The sequence below is a fragment of the Schistocerca americana genome, chromosome X (assembly GCF_021461395.2).
Source record: "Schistocerca americana isolate TAMUIC-IGC-003095 chromosome X, iqSchAmer2.1, whole genome shotgun sequence".
Lineage (NCBI taxonomy): Eukaryota > Metazoa > Arthropoda > Insecta > Orthoptera > Acrididae > Schistocerca > Schistocerca americana.
The window spans coordinates 652,104,852-652,127,314 of record NC_060130.1 but is presented as its reverse complement, the minus strand read 5'-3'; the positions used below and the strand labels follow the sequence as shown (position 1 = coordinate 652,127,314).

General features: G+C 41.4%; 1 protein-coding gene across 2 annotated transcripts in view; it reads right to left on the bottom strand.

The window, feature by feature from the left end:
* Window positions 1-22,463, bottom strand: part of LOC124554917 (cullin-2) — a 188,252-nt gene that overhangs the window by 80,046 nt on the left and 85,743 nt on the right. For both annotated transcript variants that reach the window (XM_047128607.1, XM_047128606.1), the window contains exon 10: window positions 3,332-3,481. In XM_047128607.1, coding sequence (XP_046984563.1) covers window positions 3,332-3,481 — 150 coding nt within the window. The remainder of the gene's footprint in view (window positions 1-3,331; window positions 3,482-22,463) is intronic.

The following is a 22,463-nucleotide window of genomic DNA, read 5'->3' as shown; positions in this document are numbered from 1 at the left end:
ACACGAATATAGGGACTGCCCATCCTTCGACTTTATGATGGCTTGGACTCTGCTGGGGATGTTTTCTATTAGGTTTCTGAATGTTTCTTGAGGAAAAGCAGCCCATTCTTCCTTAAGAACAAAAACCAGAGAAGGTAATGACATTGGACGCTGGGGTCTGGAGCGAAGTCGACATTGTAACTCTTGCCAACGGTGTTCCATTGGGTTCAGGTTGAGACTAAGGGCAAGCCAGTCCATTTCAGGAATGTTATTGTCCATAAACAATTGCCTCAAAGATGCTGCTTTATGACAGGGAGCACTGTCATGCTGATACAATCAATCATCATCTCAAACTGTTGCTTCACTATATGCAGTGCACACTGCTGTAACATATGCTCTTATCCATCCATATTTAGTGTTGAGTGCCCTCATACTGTAACATGACCTTCGCATACCACATTGCTGGCACTACGCATGATTGCAGGTAATGTTCTAAAGGCGTTCGCCAAACTTTAACGCTTCCAACAGATTGCCAGATGGTATAGCATAACTCATCACTACAAATCACTTGTTTCCAGTCATCCACTGTCCCATGGCATCACTCTTTACACCACCTCAACCATCGCTTACCACGACTACAGAAATGAGTGGCTTATGAGGAGCTGCTCGACCATTGTATCCTATTTCTTTTTAACTCCTTATACATAGTATCTGTGTTAGATGGACTGCAGGTAGCACACTGGAAGTCACAGGTGATTCCTTCTGCTGATTTTATGCTATTTTTTACAACCATCCTCCGCAATGCTCAATGGTCCCTGTCTGTCAGTACACGAGGTATCTGGTCTTGGTTTCGATGTGGTCACTTCTTTTTGTATCAGTTTCACTATCACATCACCAACAGTCAATTTGGGCAGATTAACACGGGCTGAAATGTCCCTAATGGATCTGTTAATCAGGTGACATCAAATGACTAATCCACGTTCAACTTCCAACCAACCCATTCTGCCATTACTGATTCTCTATTGATAATACAATACTCCCCTCCTCCTTTTACACTGGTGGGTCGGCCTCTTGTGACATCTTGTGGTCAATTCTAGATTACATAGGGGTATCTAAGTACTTCTGACTAGGGGTGTCTAGGTACTTCTGACCAGATAGTGTATTACTTACTTACATTTTTAAATTATCCTTTAAGTTACAGTACAAAAAATGAAAGATGACTTAAAGCACAGAATTTTGAACCCACGACATCCTTGTCTGTAAGTAAATCTCTAATCAGTGCTCCAACTCTCCAGCTCAAAGTAGTAAAGTGCTCGAAGGTGATAACTGTTGACTGTGATTTTTTCAAAAACTAAGGCCTTGTGACCTAAACCATGTATGCACACATTTAGAGGATCCAAGTATGATCACATTACCAAACTGGAATACCATTCTGGAGTAATTTATCACATCAAACATTATCTCTGCACATCATGGCAGTTTTCTGTTGCACTCATGAGCAGCCTAATATGGTGAGCTTTTTTTGCATTTGTCAATTGTTTAATAATTAGATATCTGGCACTATGAATAAATTCATCTTTGATCACATCATCTACAACAACATCTGTGAAGTAATTACACACGTGTATGCAAATGTGCCTCTTGAGTGCAGTTATATGTATGAAAAGGATTGGGGGAAAGAATGTATGATGCTGCTAAAATGTTAAAAACACTTTTCCTGGATTATGTGGCAAGTTTACACTGTTCATTTTTTCCAATATTTTGCACATATTTTCCACATTTGACTTATGAAATTCATAAGCTAACATCAAACCTTTTCCCGACTGAAATATGCATTTCACCTCATTCAAGAGAAAAAAATAAATCATGTACGAGGGCTATCCACAAAGTACATTATGTTTTGGAATTAAAAATAAATAAAGTATTGGAATTTTTTTTTATTGTATACAGATGAAAGCCACACTTAAATACTACTTTTCTACGTAGTTGCCATTTAAATTAAGGCACTTATCGTAGCAATGGACGAGCTTGGAAATTCCTTCGTCGTAAAATTCAGCCACCTGCGCCTTCAACCACGTGGTTACCTCTTTTGAGACAGAAAAGGTGTGATTTTTGTGGATTTCCTGGAAAGAGGCACTACAATAAACTCTCAAAGGTATTGCCAAACTCTGCACAACCTCAGAAGAGCAATACAAAACAAGCGGAGGGGAAAGTTGGGCTCAATGATCTTGCTGATTCACGACAACGCCCGGGCACACACGGCAAATGCCACTCGTGAAGTTCTCGAATCTTTTAAGTGGGAGTTGTTTCCTCATCCGCCGTACAGTCCCGACCTGGCACCGAGCGACTTCCACTTATTCCCAGCAATGAAGAAGTGGTTGGCTACGCAGCGTTTTGATGACGACGCACAGCTTCAAGAAGAGGTAACCACGTGGTTGAAGGCGCAGGCGACCGAATTTTACGACGAAGGAATTTCCAAGCTCGTCCATCGCTACGATAAGTGCCTTAATTTAAATGGCAACTATGTAGAAAAGTAGTATTTAAGTGTGGCTTTCATCTGTATATAATAAAAAAATTTCCAATACTTTATTTATTTTTAATTCCAAAACGTAATGTACTTTGTGGATAGCCCTCGTATTAAGGCAAGTTACACTTGATGATGGACCCACAGGATCCAAAATGCATCGTGTATTTAATAAAACACAAAAACTTGTGACTGAAGGCATTTTTTAATTCGTACTTTCACTGGCGAGTTATGTCTGCCATTGCACCATTCATACTATAATAGCCACTGACAATACACAATACAAAGTCAGACACCCAAATCACCTCACTTTGAATCCAGCCACTTTGCTCATTTGAGGATGTATGGTTTGTGCTGAGGGAAAAACTCCTCAATTATACTCAAAATTACAAATATTTTTTATTTTTATAAGCAGTACTGTACACTCCGTGATATGACTCACTCCTGTGTAATATGGTAGAAATTCAAATTTATTTGAGACACTGCAACTTTTTGTGCTGTCAAGTGTACATACTAATGGATTTGCAAATGAAACACACACGTACATTAAAATGATGGCAAATTCATTAACTATCATGGTACAACATAACCCACAAATAGAGCATACATACACATCTTAAGATTAACAACAAACCTATTTTTATTACAAACTTTTATTTGTGCAATGTGAAAGTTATGACTATAGTATACACTTTCAAATAATCAGTTACCCCTTTTGTATAGAAAAAGTATAACTTCTGTAAAACACTAGCCACTAAAATAGGAACACTTATGTTTTACTGATACTACGTTGAGATCTATATCGTCATAGATAACTGTCATCCTTACCTGCAGGACATACATGGAAAAATTGAATCCCAAGTCACATCCATATGTACTTTTCAGAAAGTCATTGAATTTGTTAGTGAAATCAGATGAAACTGATATATCTGTAAACATGCGATGAAGTTTGTTTGTGAATTCATAACCACAAGCTTGCTGAAACAGACCAAAAGAAAGGATATATTAGCGATGCAGCACAGTTCTCCCTACGTTGAAAATAAATTCTTTTCATGCATGTTTACAACCTCACTTTCAGGAACTGAGCTTACTCATTTACGCACTACAGTTAAGAGAAACAACGCTCTAGAACTACAGTACTGGTTTATAGTGTAAAAGTAGTCCCTTTTTATGAGCAATATGAAGCATAATGATCGAAACCATCCAACTAACCATGCTATAATAATTACAGATTTTGATTTAGAAGCTATGAAAAGCTGCATGTTGCCTGAAGATGTATTAGCTTCACAATAAATTAACATTGAGCATAATATAAAAACTGCTTACAATGTGTGTAAAATAACAATAGGTGACAGCCACTTTGCATCTGGGATGTGATACATCAACTAGTATGTATTTTGGTGTGTAGAATCCGAATATACCTTTCAAACTGTTCTGGCACATACAATTTTTGAGGTTTTAAAGGTTCTTTTGTGTTCAGTATTTTGCTTTGTGCTGTTCTTCTGTTTTGATGTTTAATTGTTTGTTTTTGTTTTGCAGAGGAGAGCTAGAAGATCTACAAATTGTCAGTAAATGGTTGATGTGGCAATCCAGTGGTGAGAAAGAGATACTTAGTGAGTGTTTCTTGTGAAAGATAGTGTACGTTTTAAACACAAATAGTTTGCACTAAGAAAAATGGCAACTAGTAAATCTCGTTGCTGTCTAAACCACCCCGACAACTTTTGTTATGTGTGTGGGAAATTCACTCCAAAAGCCCAAAGAACATCAATCACTGATTTGGTTAAGAAGACATATAAATTGTATTTTGATTGTCCTGTTGGTGATCAAGATAAAAGCTTTGCACCTCATATTGCCTGCATTGCTTGCACTATAACCTTAACCAAGTCGTTGAAAGGAAAACGCCAAGCCATGCCATTCGCTGTTCCGATAGTGTGGTGTGACCCTAATGACCATTATTCACACTGTTACTTCTGTCTTACAAATATTTTGGGACATTCAAGCAAAACTAGACATGTGCCCAAATGCATCTTCAGTGCATTTGCCTGTGCCCCATGATGAGGGGTTGCCTGCTCCTGTCTGTAACTTGAAAGCCACGGAACCAGGCACCATGTCAAGTGAATCAGAAAGTATTGAACATATAGAAGAGTACTGCTCTCAATATCATGATACTTCGCCTCAGCTCTTCAGTCAAAAGGAATTCAATGATTTGGTTCATGATCTAAAACTTCTGAAACAGTATGCTGAACTCTTGGGGCCGAAACTGCAACAATGGAACCTTCTAGCTCCAGGGACAAATATTTCCTGTTTCAGATCAAGAGGTGCTTCCTTTGCTCACTATTTTGATATGCAGAATTCAATGTGTGTATGTAGAAATGTCAATGGTCTGATGATGCAGCTATGTGTACAACATAATCCGCAGGAGTGGCGACTCTTTATTGACTCCAGTAAAACCAGCTTGAAAGCAGTACTACTGCTTAATGGCAATGCATTTCCATTGGTACCTTTGGTTTACGCAGTAGACATGAAAGGAACTTGTGAAACCATGGCTTTACTGCTAGAGGCAATCAAATATAAGGATCATGAATGGCAGCTTTGCTGTAATTTAAAAGTTGTTGCACTCCTTACAGCTTTACCAGCTGGATTCATGAAATGCTGCTGCTTTTTGTGCCTCTGCGACACCCGTGACACCAAGAACCACTATAAAGTCAAGGAATGGCCAACAAGGAAGTCATATGTCCCTGGAAACGTACATGTGAACAATACCTCATTGGTTGAGACCAAAAAAATCATTTTGCCTCCCCTTCATATCAAGTTGGGCTTTGTCAACAACTCTGTAAAAGCTCTGGATAAAGAAGGTGAGGCCTTCAATCACTTAAAAGCAAAGTTTCCCAAATTAAGTGAGGCAAATCTGAAAGAGGGCATATTTGTTGGACCACAAACAAGAAAACTGCTGACTGAACCAACCTTTGATACCAAATTCCCAGATATCCAATTAGCTGCTTGGCCATCTTTTAAAGCAATTGTGAAGGACTTCTTGGGTCACAGAAAAGACAAAAACTACGTTACCATTGTGAATGATCTGTTGGACAACTATAAGAACATAGAGGGTAGAATGTCGCTTAAAATTCACTTTCTACAGTATCACCTTAATTTCTTCCCGGAAAATTTGGGAGCCGTAAGTGATGAGCATGGTGAATGCTTTCGCCAAGACGTTCTTACCATGGAACACTGTTACCAAGACCATTGGAACCCTTCGATGATGGGTGACTACTGCTTGGGTCTAGTTAGGGAGAGTGATGAAACGGCAAACAAAAGAAGAGCTCCGTCGTCGCATTTTTCATAACCCAAAGACAATTAAAGGTGAAAATATCTTCTGAACTAATTTGAACATTTTATTAGCATCATGCCCATATATACATACAAAACAGTATTGATTTCAAATGTTCCGAATGTATATTTTTGTTTGACTTAATTGTGTCAATTTTTGCTATTACCATTTTTTATTCTGCTGTGTATCTAGGAAATATGACATCACAGAGAAAAACTGATTTTACCAGTGTATTCAGCACCCCAAAATTAGGTAAATCCACCCATTTACAAACCAGACGCACGAAAAAAGTTTAAATTTGTTAACTAGTGTAATGGCTAAGTAACATGTAGACTACTGTGTAAAATCTGTGTTTCACACATCGAAGCTCATTAACAGTTTAATATCTATAAACAAACTGAATTACACAAAATTTCATGCAAATCAATTAATGGTTAACACAAGATTTAATGGAAGACAACTGAAGGTACAACCGAGGCAAAGCCACCGTCGTCACACATTTTTCAGTCGTGTTCTGCAAGCATCTTATGATGATAAAGCCTGAGTGTAATGGAGCCATAGGCAATAAAAAATTACTTAATCTGTCCACCCTGCCAGCTGCATGAATCCAAAGTATATCACTTAGGGCTATTAATACACAAGAATAACGTAATGAAATGTCAGAATTATTTTCCTTCTTTCTTATAATCCTATCTCTTTTGATCCTTCCCTTCTATTATGAAGACTATCATCAGATTTTTGTGAATAATCCTGTTGAATGTATTAGTACCTGCATCATGTTGCTTAAGATACACATTAGTGATAGCTACACATTCACATTACAACTTTCAGTTGTTAGACCGATTTTAAAACCTCTGCGTAATGTCTGTGACTATGAACTGCGCAGATGATGTCGAGGAAGCATTAGAATATTTAGTACAGTAAAATCAATTAGAGAGAGACATTTTACTTAATATGAAGGACATATCTAGTTCTTAGTGTCAATTTTTCTCTTTATTTACTGTGCCTAATTTTTTAATCTTCTTCGCTGTAACTGATTACTAAATTAAATCAAATGATGGAAAATCCAGGATGGAATGTAACAATATTAGAGAAGGAAAGTTGCTACTCAACACACACACACACACACACACACACACACACACACACACACACACAAAACTGGCACACATGTCTGCAGTCTCAGGCAACTGAAACCACACTGTGAGCAGCAGCACCAGTGCATGATGGTAGTGCCAACTAGGTGAGGGTAAGGACGAAGCTGGGGCGGGGAGGGGGAGGGATAGTATGGTGGGGGTGGCAGACAGTGAAGTGCTGCAGTTTAGGAGGAGGGCAGGAGAGAAGGGGTGGGGGGGGGGGGGGGGGGGAGTAGCAGAAAGGAGAGAAATAAAAAGAAATTAAAAGACTAGGTGTGGCGGTGAAATGACGGCTGTGTAGTGCTGGAATGGGAACAGGGAGGGGGTTGGATGGGTGAGGACAGTGACTAACGAAGGCTGAGGCCATACCTGCGGACAAAGGCTCCACCACCATTGTTTTGAACCACAAGGATTACCTGGCAGAAGGACCCCATCAGCTGTCAGATATTTCCACCTACAAACCCTGCCACAGTGGCACCACTCCAGTAACCCAGCAGGATCTCCAGTCACTACTCAAATCCTTAGATCCATCCCAGAACCTCTCCTCAGAGTCCATCTCTCTACTTACTCCTACGATTCCCCTCACCCCTAACTTCTACATGCACCCAACCACCCAGGACACCCCACTGTGGCCGGTTACTGTGCCCCCACTGAGAGAATCTCTGCTCTCGTAGACCAACACCACCAACCTATTACCTGGAATCACCCTCCTCTACAAAAGATACCAACCATTTCAGAAATTAAGAAATTCAGCCTTCAGTTGCAAGGTAAAATTTTATTAGTTTACCTAGCTTTCGATGCCAATAATGGAATCTTCTTCAGAACCTATAAATTAACCTATACAAACATACTGTGCGATTGTACATTGTGTGTCTATGTATTTTGTATTATACTGATAATGATACCTAGTTGCTAAGGTGTTTCTTAATTTGACTGTTTTATGTTCAAGATATTTTATGCTTTGCATGCTTGTGTTTCTCATACTAATTTATTAGTTACTGTAGAGGGGCTTCGCCCTCTTATTATAATATTTGAATGTAAATTTTCATGCCCTGAGTTTGTAGCTAGTTCTCAGGTTAATTGTATAATGTACTGTACCAGTAGGTTTGTCCATTTGTAGGACTGCTTCCAATCACAATTTGTTTACAATTTACATTTGCTGTAAGTAATTTTGGGACAGCTTGTCTCTAGCGCTCCCGCTCACACATGTGCTTGGCCGCTGGCCGAGCCTTGCTGCGGAACTGCTCGCGACGCCTAGTTTCCTTGTGGCTCGCATGCGACTCTTATACCTGGCCTGCGAGCTCCCATTATCTTTGTCTTAACGTTTTTAGTTTTGACAGACATAATCTTATGACTATGCGTCTTTATTCTGTTTTAATTTTATTCTATGACATGGCCAACCTTTTGCCCTCAAAATAATTTAATTTTTGTAAGTACCACAATTTTCTTTATTATGAAATCATTAGATTGATGATGTATTTTGACGTGTAACATATGTCCGTATGGGTTAATTTATAGGTTCTGAAGAAGATACCATTATTGGCATCGAAACCTAGGTAAACTAATAAAACTTTACCTTGCAACTGAAGGCTGAATTTCTTAATTTCTGAACAATTCACAGTTGCTGAAACGCTGCACTATGTTAAAGGCCAAACACTTCCTCCACCAACTCTCCACAGTTCCTGTCCCTTTACCACACTGTGCCCTGCTCATCACTATTGATGCCACCTCCCTGTACACTAACATTCCTAATGCCCATGGCCTTACTGCTATTGAACACTACCTTTCCAAACACCCTATGGATTCCAAAGCAACAACCTCCTTCCTAGTCGCCATGACCAACTATAGCCTCACCCAAAATTAATTCTCCTTTGAAAGCATTACCTACAAACAAATCTGAGGTACGGCAATGGGCACCCGCATGGCACCATCCTATGCCAGCCTATTCATGGGCCATCTAGAGGAATCCTTCCTAAAAACTCAGAACCCTAAACCCTCACCTGGTTCAGATTCATTGAAAACATCTTTGATATCTGAATCGAAGGTGAGGACACCCTATCCACATTCCTCCAGAACCTCAACAACTTCTCCCCCATTTGCTTCACCTGGTCCTACTCAACCCAACAAGCCACCTTCCTAGATGCTGACCTCACCTCAGAGATTACTACATCAGTACCTACATGCATATCAAACCTACTAACTACCAGCAATACCTCCACTTCCGACAGCTGCCACCCATTCCATACCAAGAAGTCACTTCCATACAGCCTAGCCACCCGTGGCCGTCGCATCCACAGTGATGAACAGCCCCTCTCAGAATATACCAAGCATCTCACTGAAGCCTTCACTGACCGTAATTACCCTCCCAACCTTGTACAAAAACAAATCTGCCGTGCCTTATCTTTCCGGTCTCCCACCACCTCCCAAAGTCCCACAGTCAGGGCCACAGAGGAGCAGTTCCCTTGCAGCTCAGTACCATCCAGGGCTGGAGCAACTGAAATGAGAAATGTCCTGCCCACTATCCTTCCCACCCCTTCTACAGTGCTTTTCCGCCCTCCACCAAACCTACACAATATACTCGTTCATCCTTACACAACCCCTGCTCCCAATCCCTTACATCATGGCTCATACACCTAGATGCAAGACCTGTCCCATACATCCTCCTGTCACCACCTACTCCAGTCCAGTCACTAATACCACCTATCTCATCAAAGGCATGGCTACTGGTGAAACCAGTCATGTGATTTACAAGCTAAGCTGCAACCACTGTGCTGCATTCTATGTAGGCGTGACAACCAACAAGCTGGCTGTCTGCATGAATGGCCACCGACAAACTGTGGCCAAGAAACAAGTGGACCACCCTATTCCTGAACACACTGCCAAACATGATATCCTTCATTTCAATGGCTGCTTCACAGCCTGTGCCTTATGGATCCTTCTCACCAACACCAGCTTTTCTGAATTGTGCAGGTGGGAACTTTTCCTGCAATACATCCTACGTTCACATAACCCTCCTGGCCTCAACCTTCGTTAGTCACTGTCCTCGCCCATCCAACACCTCCCTGTTTCCATTCCAGCACTACACAGCCGTCATTTCACCACCACATCCAGTCTTTTAATTTCTTTTTATTTCTCTCCTTGCCACTAATTCTCTCCTCTCCACCTTCTCTCCTGTACTTCATCTAAATTGCAGCACTTCACTGTCTAAAACCCCCACCATACTACCCCCACCTCCTCCTTACCCCCACCCAGTTGGCACTCCCATCATGCACTGGTGCTGCTGCTTGCAGGGTGGTTTCAGTTGCCTGAGACTGTAGACGTGTGTGCAAGTTGTGTGTGTGTGTGTGTGTGTGTGTGTGTGTGTGTGTGTGTATTGTTGACAAAGGCCTTAATGGCAGAAAGCTATAATTGTGTGAATCTTTTTGTTGTGCCTATCATGACTCAGCATCTCTGCTATATGATACACTAATTTATTTATGTACTGCCCTGTGTAATGAGTGAATGTGTGCCTACATACATCTCTCCTGTTTTCCATTTTAATTATGACAAAGATATTACACACTACCACGTAACACTTCATCCTGTCAACTTAATCATCGATTACTGACCTCTGAATATAGTCACTAGACTGGACATTTAGCCCATACCGAACATAGTGGAGACCCTAGATTACCTGTGCAAATGTCAAATTTTTTCAGTTTGTGTTCTAACAAGTGGGTACCATCAACTGACAGTTCATTCAGATGATCAAGCGGTTAACTTCGCTAAGCCTACCAGAATCACCGGTTTAGTTATCCTGCGATTATTCTCCAGTTAGGCATTATTACATGCTTGTACAACGCGTTTTCTGCACTACTTCCACAATAGAACTACGCAGCTGCTAACCAGTGACTGTACAACTGGCCCTTACTTGTGTAGTGATCTGGACAAAAATTTTCTGTCAAAATTTCATTTTCTTGGATACACTGACAACATAATACGCAATCTTTCTTAGCTATTATTCCTGTTAGTCATTTATTTCCACTTTGGTAATCTGAATCTATGGGTTTCACTAGTAATCATGACAATGCTGATCATTCGCAAACCCAGTCAACACCATAATCAGATAGCAATTGGTATTCATCCGTTCGGCTTTGTTCCGCTCAGCTTGTACAGCCCCATCCCCTTTTGTCTGCAGGAAAGTTTATTTGTAGATGTGACGAGGATTCCCCTGACAGAGACATCATGTACACTATGCACGCATTTAAAAATCAACTTATGATTCATTCAGAAATCAACTCAGAATGTGTTCAAAAAGCAACACGGATGCATTTAAAAATCACATGAATAATCAATAGACCAACATGCACTGGATGCCAGGTGCTTTGTGAAACAAGGTTTTTTCCTCAAGAATATGAATTCCCCCACCCCCGAAATTGCCATCTGGGACAGATACCTCGGTTGCCCTCCCCTCCCTCCTACTCCTCCATCTGGGCTTGTTGTGCATGGGTGAATCTGGCAGCTTGGGGGCACCAATAAAATTTTTCCCAGTAGCATCTAGCTGCTTGCTGCGACTGCTTACACAACCAACAGCCACATTTCTGTAGCCAGAAGTGAGAGAAGATACTAATCATGCGTGACTCAACTGCACATGAGCCCACTCGTAACTGCTACAACAAATCTAATGTAAACAGTTGTGATATAATGCTCATCAGAGGGAATTTGTTGTTATGAAGCACTGTATAGTCTTCCTAAAGCCTTTGACACATTTTGCTGTTGGCGGATGCTTATATGAGCACTGTGTTTTGTTGTTGTATATGGGACATTTCCTTTGCAACTTAAGTTTTATTTTTATTTTTGTCTCTCATTCATGTATTATTGCAGCAGGATACAGTAATATTCTTTGTTAGAATACCGGTCCTTACCAGTCAAAATTACAAAAATTTAACTGAAAACTAAAACAATGAAAAATTCCTGGAGTTCTAAAAAATTCCCGGGTTTTTCCCAGTTCTCTCCCGGATAAAAACATTCCCGGGTTTTTCCCAGATCTCCCGGTTGTCCCGGGTTGTATACACCCTGTAAATGCAATGAAAATGAGCACTTGAGCACCGCCCCTTTCCATCTCACATCCAATTTGGAAGCTGAGCGGATGGTCAATACCTGCAAAAAGCAGATGACCAAGATAATGATGACAGCTGACCATTGGGAAACACTCACCAGCTTCCTCGCTATGTACCAGTCAACACCCATAAATGGGCATATGCTGGCTGAAATCTCGGCCGGTGATGATGGTGGTGGTGGTGGTGGTGGTGGTGGTGGTGTTGGTGGTGGTGGTGGTGATGATGATGATTTGAGGTGAGGGGTGCTCAACATCATGGTCATCAGAGCCCTGATGAAAAGTCAGCATGCCAATCTCAAGGGTGGAGATAAAGGCTGTCCCCACATGCAGAACAGTTTATAATGTATTACAGTCTGCTTCCCTTCTTCACCAATTTAGGGATGAGACCTGACAGTTCACAAAATTTCACCACTCTTGCAACACTGGAATCAGTATCTGCAATGATGGTGGGCAGATCGCCATCAAGACTATATTAGTATATAGGACACACGTTGCCAAAATATGCTGAACTGAAAGTGGCACACCATGAACTTCACAGAGTGGTGAATCCTCCTGCCAGAGGAGGAAGTCATGTGTTAAAGGGCTATGTCCAATGCGCAGTCTGGTAACCAGAACCTACTTTCAGCGGTGAGGCTGACATGAAGTCCACCATACCTGTGTGGTCAATTTGAGTGACTACAGTTTGTTTTCTGTCACCTGCAACCATTCAGTCTCCCACTGATGCATGATGCATCTGTCAGAAAATGAGATGATGGCGTGCAACGAGATGGGACATTCATGGACAGCACCATCCTAAAATGCTTTCTTGGCAGGTTTGTTGGCCATGTCATTTCCCTGATCCCAGTGTGGCCAGGTCTGTCACCTGCAACCATTCAGTCTCCCACTGATACACGCTGCATCTGTCAGAAAATGAGATGATGGCGTGCAACGAGATGGGACATTCATGGACAGCACCATCCTAACATGCTTTCTTGGCAGGTTTGTTGGTCATGTCACTTCCCTGTATCCCAGTGTGGCCAGGCACCCAGCAAAAGATCACCACCTTGTCACAGTGTTGGAGCTGCTGTAAGGAGTCATGGATGAGATGAATCAGCTGGTCTACTGGATACATTTAGTGAAGTGCTTGTAGTGCACTAAGCAAGTCGGAACAGACAAGAAACCTTTTATGCTGATGTCTGTGAATCCTCTCCAGTGGAATCAGAATGCCATATAATTCCGCATCATAATTTGTAAATTGTTCCGAAAGACGCACTTTAAAAACCCTATCAGGGAAAACAGCAAAACAACCGAGGACAGTCTCTTGCTGGTATTCATCTGTATAAACGACAATAAAACTGTGGTACGTACTTGAAATGGACAAAAACAGAGTTGTAAAAACATAATCTGGAGTACAAGTTTTCTTGTACTGTGTCAAGCTTAAAATCACTCTGGGCCTCTGAAGACACCAAAGTGGCAATGTGTTCCATACCCGGCAGTGTATTTTGATGTCTGATAGATCCTGATCCTTGAGACAATCTATAGCATGTATCCCAAATGGCTTAGTTGTATGAGGCCAATTCCTGAGCAGCCATTTAAAGGTGGGTTGGACGACTGCACTATATGCCAATGACTGTCGTGACATTGAGATTTTCAGTGCCTGTCTAGCCAAAAGGATACATCACCAAATCCAGAGTGGTGGTTCACCAGCATCTGCACACAGACTCGGAACTGGGCTGGTCTGAAAGACTCAAGTCAATATCCGAATGCTCATATGGTGGACAGCGTCTAACATATTGAGGCAGGAAGCACGGGGTGATCCACAGACCATGCTGCTAAATGTGATCTAACAAACGCCCTATAAAACTGCAGGAGGCGGGGCCTGTCATCTCCCCACGTTTTCTGCTAAGGCATTTCAAAATATTCAATGACTGGAAGTCCTTTGTTCGTAGGTCTTTCAGGTGTGGGAGCCAAGTTAATTTTGAGTCAAATAATAAACCCAAAAAGTTCACAGTTTCTTGAAAACATAAAATATTGTCCCCCATTGCGAGCACTGGCTGGTTAAAACTTTGATAAGCATGGTTAAAATTGGCACATGTAGTCTTCTCTGGTGAGAATTGAAAACCAGTTGTCCTGGCCAAGGTTTCCAGCCTCCTAATGGTCAGCTGCAGCTGTCTCTTTGTCGTCTTAAGATCAGAATAAGAGTAGAAGATTGCAAAGTCATCCACAAACAGAGCATTTGACAGGGCTCCTGCCTGTGGAGGAAATGCCACTGATAGCGATAGCAAACAATGAGGACACTGCCTGGGGGGACCCCATTCTCTTGAACAAAGCAGTCAGACAAGGCATCGTCAACGCGATGTTGGAAATGCTGGTCCTCAAGAAAGGATTGGATAAGAAATGGCAGGTGTCCATGTAGTTCCCATTCATGAAGTTGGCGAAGGATGTTGTACCTCAAAGTAGTGTCATATGCTTTTTCGAGGTAAAAAAATAAAATAAAAAAATAAACCAAATGGTTTCAGCCAAAGAAGGACCCCTGTATAGCTGTCTCCAGTAGAATTGAGTTGTCAAGGGTGGAACGGTAGTGCCTGAAACTGCAATGGGAGCGACTCAGGTGACCTCACGATTTAAGATGCCAGATGAGACAGCAGTTAACCATGCGTTCAAGAGTCTTACCCATACAACTGGTAAGGGCTACACTCCGGTAACTGTTAGGGGCACTACGATACTTGCGTGGTTTCCAGAATGGAGTTAATATTGCCCCCTTCTAAGTCGTCCATCAAACTAGATCTGATTGAAACAAGAAAGCTGTCCTTTCGCTCCAGGGCACAGATGACGAAGCATGACATAATGGATCTCATCAGGTCCTGGAGCAGTGTCTCTGGCTGCAGACAAAGCTGATTCCAGCTCCCACATGGAGAACAGAGGGCTGTAGACTTCATCATTATGGAATAAGAAATTGAGCTGTCTCATCTCCACAGTCCTATCGAACACTGAAAAGCAGGAGCTAATCTGGATGACTTAATGACAGTAAAAATGTGTTTAGCTAAAACCTTAACCATGTCTTCTGATGTGTCCATTAAGACCCCATTACTTGACAAGACCATAAGGGGACATGTACTGCCTTTGCCTGATATACACCTTTCTGAGTCCCAAATTTGTGCAGTGTAAGTGGACCGATTAATGGAAGTCATGAATACCTTCCAGGAAGCCCTCTTCCATTCTTTTATCACTTGCCTCACATGTGCTCTCACAGATCTGAAGACATGAAGGTTTTCTGTAGTTGTATGGTGTCTGAAGTGCCGCAGAGTTGTTTGTCCCACCCTGATTGCCAATCCACAGTCATCATTCCACCAAGGTACAGGTGTCATCTGAGGTGGTTACTAGACTGAGGGATGGGCTCTGTGGCAGCCCATTAGATCTCACAAGTGATACGGACCACTGTCTCCTAGGCACAATCCTTTTGTACAAAAATAGCCTGTCAACTATACTGCAACCAATTTGCCCTTTGAATCATCCATCTTTGTGGTCTCCTAACAGCCACCGAACTAGTCGGCAGATGGATCCACACTGGGAAGTGGTCACTAGAATGTAAATCTGCGACCACTTCCCATTGAACTGAGTCTACAATAGCTGGAAAACAAAAAATACAATGGCTGAAAAAGACCCTGTAGCTGTGGGAAAGTGTGTCATTTGACCTGTGTTCAGAAGGCAGATATTCTCACAATGGATGAGTCATTCAATCCTCTGACCCCTGGAGCAAGTGTTAGCTGAGCCTGACAGCACATTGTATGCACTGAAGTCCCCTACAGGGAGGAATGGGTGTGGGAGTGCCAAGAGTAGTTCTGTCAGTGCGTCTGCATCCAAAACATCATTAAGTGGAACATACAAAGAAGACGCTGTGATATTAAAGGGTGCCAGAACTCGCATGGCAGTTGCTTGTATGGTTGTGGTAAGAGGGACAGGAGAGGAGTGGCATCTGTCATCAATGAAAACTGCCACTCCAACTTTAGCCCTGTCTTCAGTAATATCGTCCTTCCTGTAGGGGGAGGGGGGATAACCCTGAAATGTAGGCATGTTGTTGACTAAGATGTGTTTCTTGCAAGCAGATGTAGAACAGTTTCTATTGGACCAGGAGCTGTAATTCTTACAAATGTGGGTGGTATCCATTTAAATTCCATTGCAACACAGAAAATCCTGTGGAAGCCATTGTTTAGCGAAGGTTGTTCTTTTCTTCCTCCCTTGGAGATGGTGATTTACTGGGGAAGTCAGGGGGAATGTTAGCCAGTTCCCGACTCTTCAGTTCCTCTGATTGGAATTCCATATTCTCAAGAGCATAATCCCCATCAGAGAGGGAGAGCGCTCATTGATCCGAAGGTTTAACCACCACTTTCTTTGATTTAGGACTATTTTTTGAAGGACGTTTTTCTTTACTTATGGGAAGAGGTGGTTGCTTGGGTTGAGGTGACGGCTTAATAGACTTCTGATGGTGGGCAGTGGTATGTGGCTTAGGTGGTAAGCCCACTGCTGATGGCTTCTGAATGACTCCTGTTTCAAGTGTAGCACTTCCCCCACAGGTACACCAACAAGTGCATGTGCTCATACTTGAATCTGTGGTCTGAGTTTGTGTGGAGGCATCACCCTTGGTGACTGGCATCTTAAGGGCTGACATAAAAGAAGCAGCAAAAACTGGAGGCCACATAGCTTTGAAAGCTTTTATAGCTTCACTGTAGGGTATACATCTCTTGACTTTTAACTCCTGAATTTTCCTTTCCTCAATGTAAACCTTACAATTTCTGCTCCACCCAGGGTGATCCCCTGAGCGCTTACACATTTAGGAGGAAGTGTACAAGAATTGCCTGATTCGTTAGCTGAGGTACGGAGATTGGTGGTGATATGAAATTTCAGGCAGGACCCGGGGTGGATCCATGGCATTATCACTGGCTATAAGGGGACGCAAATGTTTGAGGTTGCGGATGACCAGGAGCATCTATACGTACTGACCTCTCTCCCTCTCAGCTATTGACTAGACAAGATCCACACAACCACATCCAGAACAAGGCTGCCAGTCTGCCTGTCAACAGGGAGTCAACAATGACCAGTTATGGGAGATGGAACCACTTCTAACCCGTAAGCCATTTCCAACTTCCAAAGCTACCTGGTGAGCAACCCCACTCATCACCCAACTGGCGGAATTGAAGTGTTTCTCAACCAGTGTGCCCGTCAAGGCTGAACTGTTACCTCCACCTCCAACACGGCAGGAACCCACTCCCCTGTGGGCAAGACTAAGCTGTGCCCCAGAATTAACTGATCAGCCAGAAATCCCATTGACTACACTGGCATCTGACCTGACCAATCATGTTAATGTACTATTGCTTGAACCTTCAGTATATATAGAACATTAACTAACAATAGAAAATGTATGACGATTGTAAAACTCTAGATAAGTAACACACAAATAATTGCTATGTTTAATCTCATAACAGCTTACATTACTGAAATACACAGCTAAAACTTTTTGGGGAGGCGAGGCTTGATGAATTTGTAGCTCCCTCAGAAAAAGGCATGTCATTACCAGTAATTATTCAATAATGTCACACTACTGTCAAATGCCATCTAAGCTGTAAATTTCCCATAATAGAGCATGTTCCATGACGTAGTACTTGAAATTACACAATAGAAGTAAAACTAATATAAGAAATGTATGTTAATTTATTATGAGGTCAGCAGATTAGGGAAGGAAGTCGGCCGTGCCCTTCCAAAGGAACCATTACAGCATTCACCTGAAGCAATTTAGGGAAATCATGGAAAATCTAAATCAGGATGGTTGGATGTGGGTTTGAACTGTCGTCCTTCCAAATACGACTCCAGTGTGCTAACCACTGTGCCATCTTGCTCAGTGCCTGGTAGTGAGACACCACCTTCTATTAAAAACCTCTCCTATTATCTATTAGCTTCTTCTTAAATAAATAAATTGTTTCTGTTTTCTTTTCCTCAAATTATGATCATTTGATACCAGTATATTGTTACTCTTGTTTTATGCTAAAAGCAAATTATTTAGAAATGTGGAACAATGTACTGTAACATGTAAAACTGTAAACTGTATGACCTGTTTTTAACAGGCAGCACACTTTGAAAAATGCAATAAATGAAATGAAAATCTGTGTCCTTCCTCTCCTCAAATCAGCAAAGATTGGGACATTTCTGGTTCTACATACCAATTAAAGGAGGGAGAGGTTTAGTACCCGACAGTGGTACGGATTGCAAACCCAGCCAAGTATCAATATGGAATATTGATCAGAGTTAGTCAGGCTGCATACTCTGGCCTCAGCTTGCTCATACTGAGACACTGCTGCAGCTGCAAGCATATCATGTGGTGGCATCCACTGATGTGAGGGTGCCTGCCAATATTGTGGAGACACACTTGCCAGTCAGTCTAGTTCATTGAAGCCTTAGATATGCACCATTTATTAGTGGAGTGTTTGACCCTGCCTTTATTGTGTTTTTGATTCAGATTGCTTCCTGGTCTGTTCGTGTACACTTACGACGACATTGCTATACTCTGTACTTTGTTTTTGGCTAGCCATTCACTTTGTGAATTTGGCCATCATTGACCTCAGGAACCACCAGTTTGTTCCACCTCTCTCCGTGTTATCATCAGTGTGAGTGATCATAAATTGTCTTCTTCCTACGCAGAGCAGGAGAGAATATGCAGCATTGAAATGGTCATTATTATTAAAAGACCCAAGTTCCAGTTAACAAGGTGGGCATTAAGACCATGCCTATGGACTACTGTTACAGTTGTGTGACTAAATTTATTATTTCCTCTCAGAAGGGTGTCACAGTGTGTAGTAACTGATGGAAAGCCATCGAGTAAAACACAAGTGGTATCTGGCATTCCCCAGGGAAGTGTTACAGGCCCCCCACTGTTCCTAATCTATATAAATGATTTAGTAGACAATATGAAGAGCCCTCTTGGGTTGTTTGCAGATGATACTGTCATTTACCGTCTAGCAAAGTCATCAGAAGATTAAAAGCAACTACAAAATATTTTAACAAGATATCCTGTATGGTGTGAAAAGTGGCAATTAACTCTAAACAATAGTCTGAAATTATCCACTTGAGTACTAAAAGGAATCTGTTAAATTTCAGTTACTTGATACATCCAACAAGTTTAAAGACTGTTGACTCAACTAAATGCCTAGGGATTACAATTATGAACAACTTATATCGGAACCATCACACAAAAAATGTTTATAGGAAGGTGAACTGAAGACTGCATTTTATTGGTAGAACACTTAGAAGATACAACATATCTACTACAGAGACTGCCTACACTGCACTTATCCATAATCTTCTGGAGCTTTTTGCACAGTATGGGATTCTTCCCAGATAGGATTGGTGGAGGGCATTGAAAAAGTTCAAAGGGCAGTTCATTTTGTACTATCATGAAAAAGGGGGGAGAATGTCATAGATAAAATATGTAAGTTGCCCTCTGCCAAGAACTTCAGTATGAATTGCATAGCAGTGATATAGATGTAGCTGTGAAAGTTCAAGTTTATTCGTTGACCTGGTAAACAACAAGTGAATACTGATGGATGAGTAGGTAAGTTTGTGTCTGCATTACAATAAGTCATGAGGAGGAGTTAAAAGCAGCACACAGGGATGATCCACAATGCAAAATAAGGAAAAGTGATCCACGTTTGATTGAAAGAGATGGCTAACTGCACAAAATCACTAGGCAGAGCAACTGTGTCATTATTCCAGAATGCACGAAAGGGCTAATCATGAGAGAACAATGTGAGTCTCTATTATATGGGTACTGTGGGAATAAAAACAACAAACACTAAAATAGGTGAGACGTCCAGATGTCCAAGTCATAAAGCTGATGTTTTTGAGTATGTCTCACAATGTATTCCTGTAACAGATGGCATATTCTGGGAAAACAAAGGCACCACGCCAAGAATTGACAGATACTAACAAACCATTTGACAAAGTAGGATTAGATATTGTTGGATCATTTCCTATATGATTAAAAATGGGAATACATACATATTGACCATATTACATCATTTTTCCATGTATCTTCTCACAATAGCAATACCTGATGAGAGCAATGAGACAGTGGCTAATTTTTTTTTGTAAAAGAGTGGATTCTGGTATTTGGGTCACTATTAAGCATAATCAGTGGTGAAGGAACAAACTGTGTGAATGAACTGCTTAAACACACTTGTAAGCTGATGAATATAATTCAACAAAGACCTATGCTAGCACACCCTGAAGGCAATGGATGCTCTGCGCAAGTCCACAGAACGACCATTAAGACAGTTAGTCACTACATGAGAAGCAAGCTTGATAACTGAGACATTGGTCTGTAAGTAGCTACAACACAAAAATGCACGTGTGCACTGGTCAAAGTCCATGCAAAATCGTGTACGGAGGGAAGCTGTATTTACCTTTGGGCTTTGCCCAATAAACAGCTGGAATCAGCAATGAACACGCAAAGAACTAAGTGCGTAAACAAAGGAGGCATGAAACCCTGAAATCATCAATCCTTTCTTCATCAAGCAAAACCATACAATCACTGAGCAGTTACGCCACATCATTGGGTTGGAGATCTCATCTACCTGAGCAATAGTGTTAAAGAAGAGTCAGGTCAAAAAGTTTAAGAAGTTTTGGAAAGGACCGTACCCTCGGAGGCATTGTCGCCAGTCGTTCTTAAGCTAAAACTACCTTTTCATCTTTTCATTTAACTAGAGTTCGTGTTAAGCATGTAAATTAATTTTTGGATAGACTTTCTGTAGCACCACAAGACGACATTGTAGGCATTGTGAGGCCACGGTCCAAACTTCTGAGGCCAACACGTCACGACACACCGAACGAACCAGCCACAAACACCCATACAATCTCTGTAGATGTTAGTAGTTTAAGCGAATACAGCGTGTGTTTATTTTGCACTATATGTCTACATGAACGTGTTGTGTAAATATAGAATTAATTGCAGTTGTTACATATAACGAGAAGGTGTAACTAAATTCTAAAGGGTGTCCCACTCAAAAGAGACTTCACAAACACGTGTAGCAATGTCGCTGAAATTGCACTGTGTAATTTGTGATGTTTGACGTGGCAACACCATACTCTGCAACATTGTTTGTCACAACAATGTGTTTCTGTGTGTCACTGTGACTGGAGCATAAGTTCAGTGTTTAGTGACAATGTATCACTATTATGTCAAAGAGTGTGTGTTTCTTGTGGAACACTATTGGATTACTGGTTCCATTAAGACATGTCAGCGAACGTTTCTTGAACAGTTTGGTAACCAGCGTATGCTGTCTAAATGCTGCATACAAAAGTTAGTGAATAAGATGGAGAGCAGAGGAATGGTGTTGGATCTTCATGGCTGGGGATGGACTCCATTAGCGGAAGAATAAGTGAGTAACATGAAACAACCATTGTTGGTCTCTCCTGCAAAGTCTATTTGACGTTTACCTCAGGAATGTGGATTGTCATGGAGCACATCAAAGAGCTATGAAGAAAGCCAGTATATGTCCATACAGGTTTACTGTTGTTTAGGAGCTGAATGTCAATGACAAAAACAAATGTGTTACATTCTACAGTTGGTTTCAGCAATTTATTGCTCAGAGGCCAGGATTATTGCACTACACATGGTTCAGTGATGAGGCATAGTTCCATCTTTCTGGCTGCGTAAACTCTCAGAATACATGTTTGTTGTGTAATGCAAATTAACATGCACTGGTTGAGCGACTCCTGCACTCACAAAAGATTGATGTGATCTGTGCAATACCATAGCATCGTTTCATCGGACTAATTTGGTTCGAGTCTAGTGTGACAAGTGCAGTTTACATCAAAATGTTTTGGAATTTGTGAACCATTATTGATGAAGAAGAACTTGCCCTCAACTGGTACCAACAGAATGGCACCACATGCCCATGTCCCAAGTGACCATGGCAGAGGATAAATCATTTTCCCTGGCAGAATGATTTCAAAAGGACTGTGCCACCCCCCCCCCCCCCCCCAAACTCACCCGATTTACTGATTTAACACCACCTGACTTTTTCCTCTGTGGTGGCCTAAAAGGCACGATCTACAGGAACAAACCACATAACTCGGAAGATTTATGAGAGAATACCTTTTGTAAGTCATCTTTATTTATTTTAATTTTCTGATGAACAAGGTATGACATGTACATTTCAATTCATTTAATTTCCTGATTTTTATCCAAAGTCTTTAAGTGTAATTTAAGCAAATGTTTGTTTGTGGGGCCTCTTTCGAGCGGGACATCCTGAATTTCCAAAGGTTACCAAAACACATGCATTTGTATTACATTCACTGTTTAACTTTAATGATGAGAACTAATTAGTTCTACTCACTGTAATCCTAATTTTTGCTATTATAGTGCAT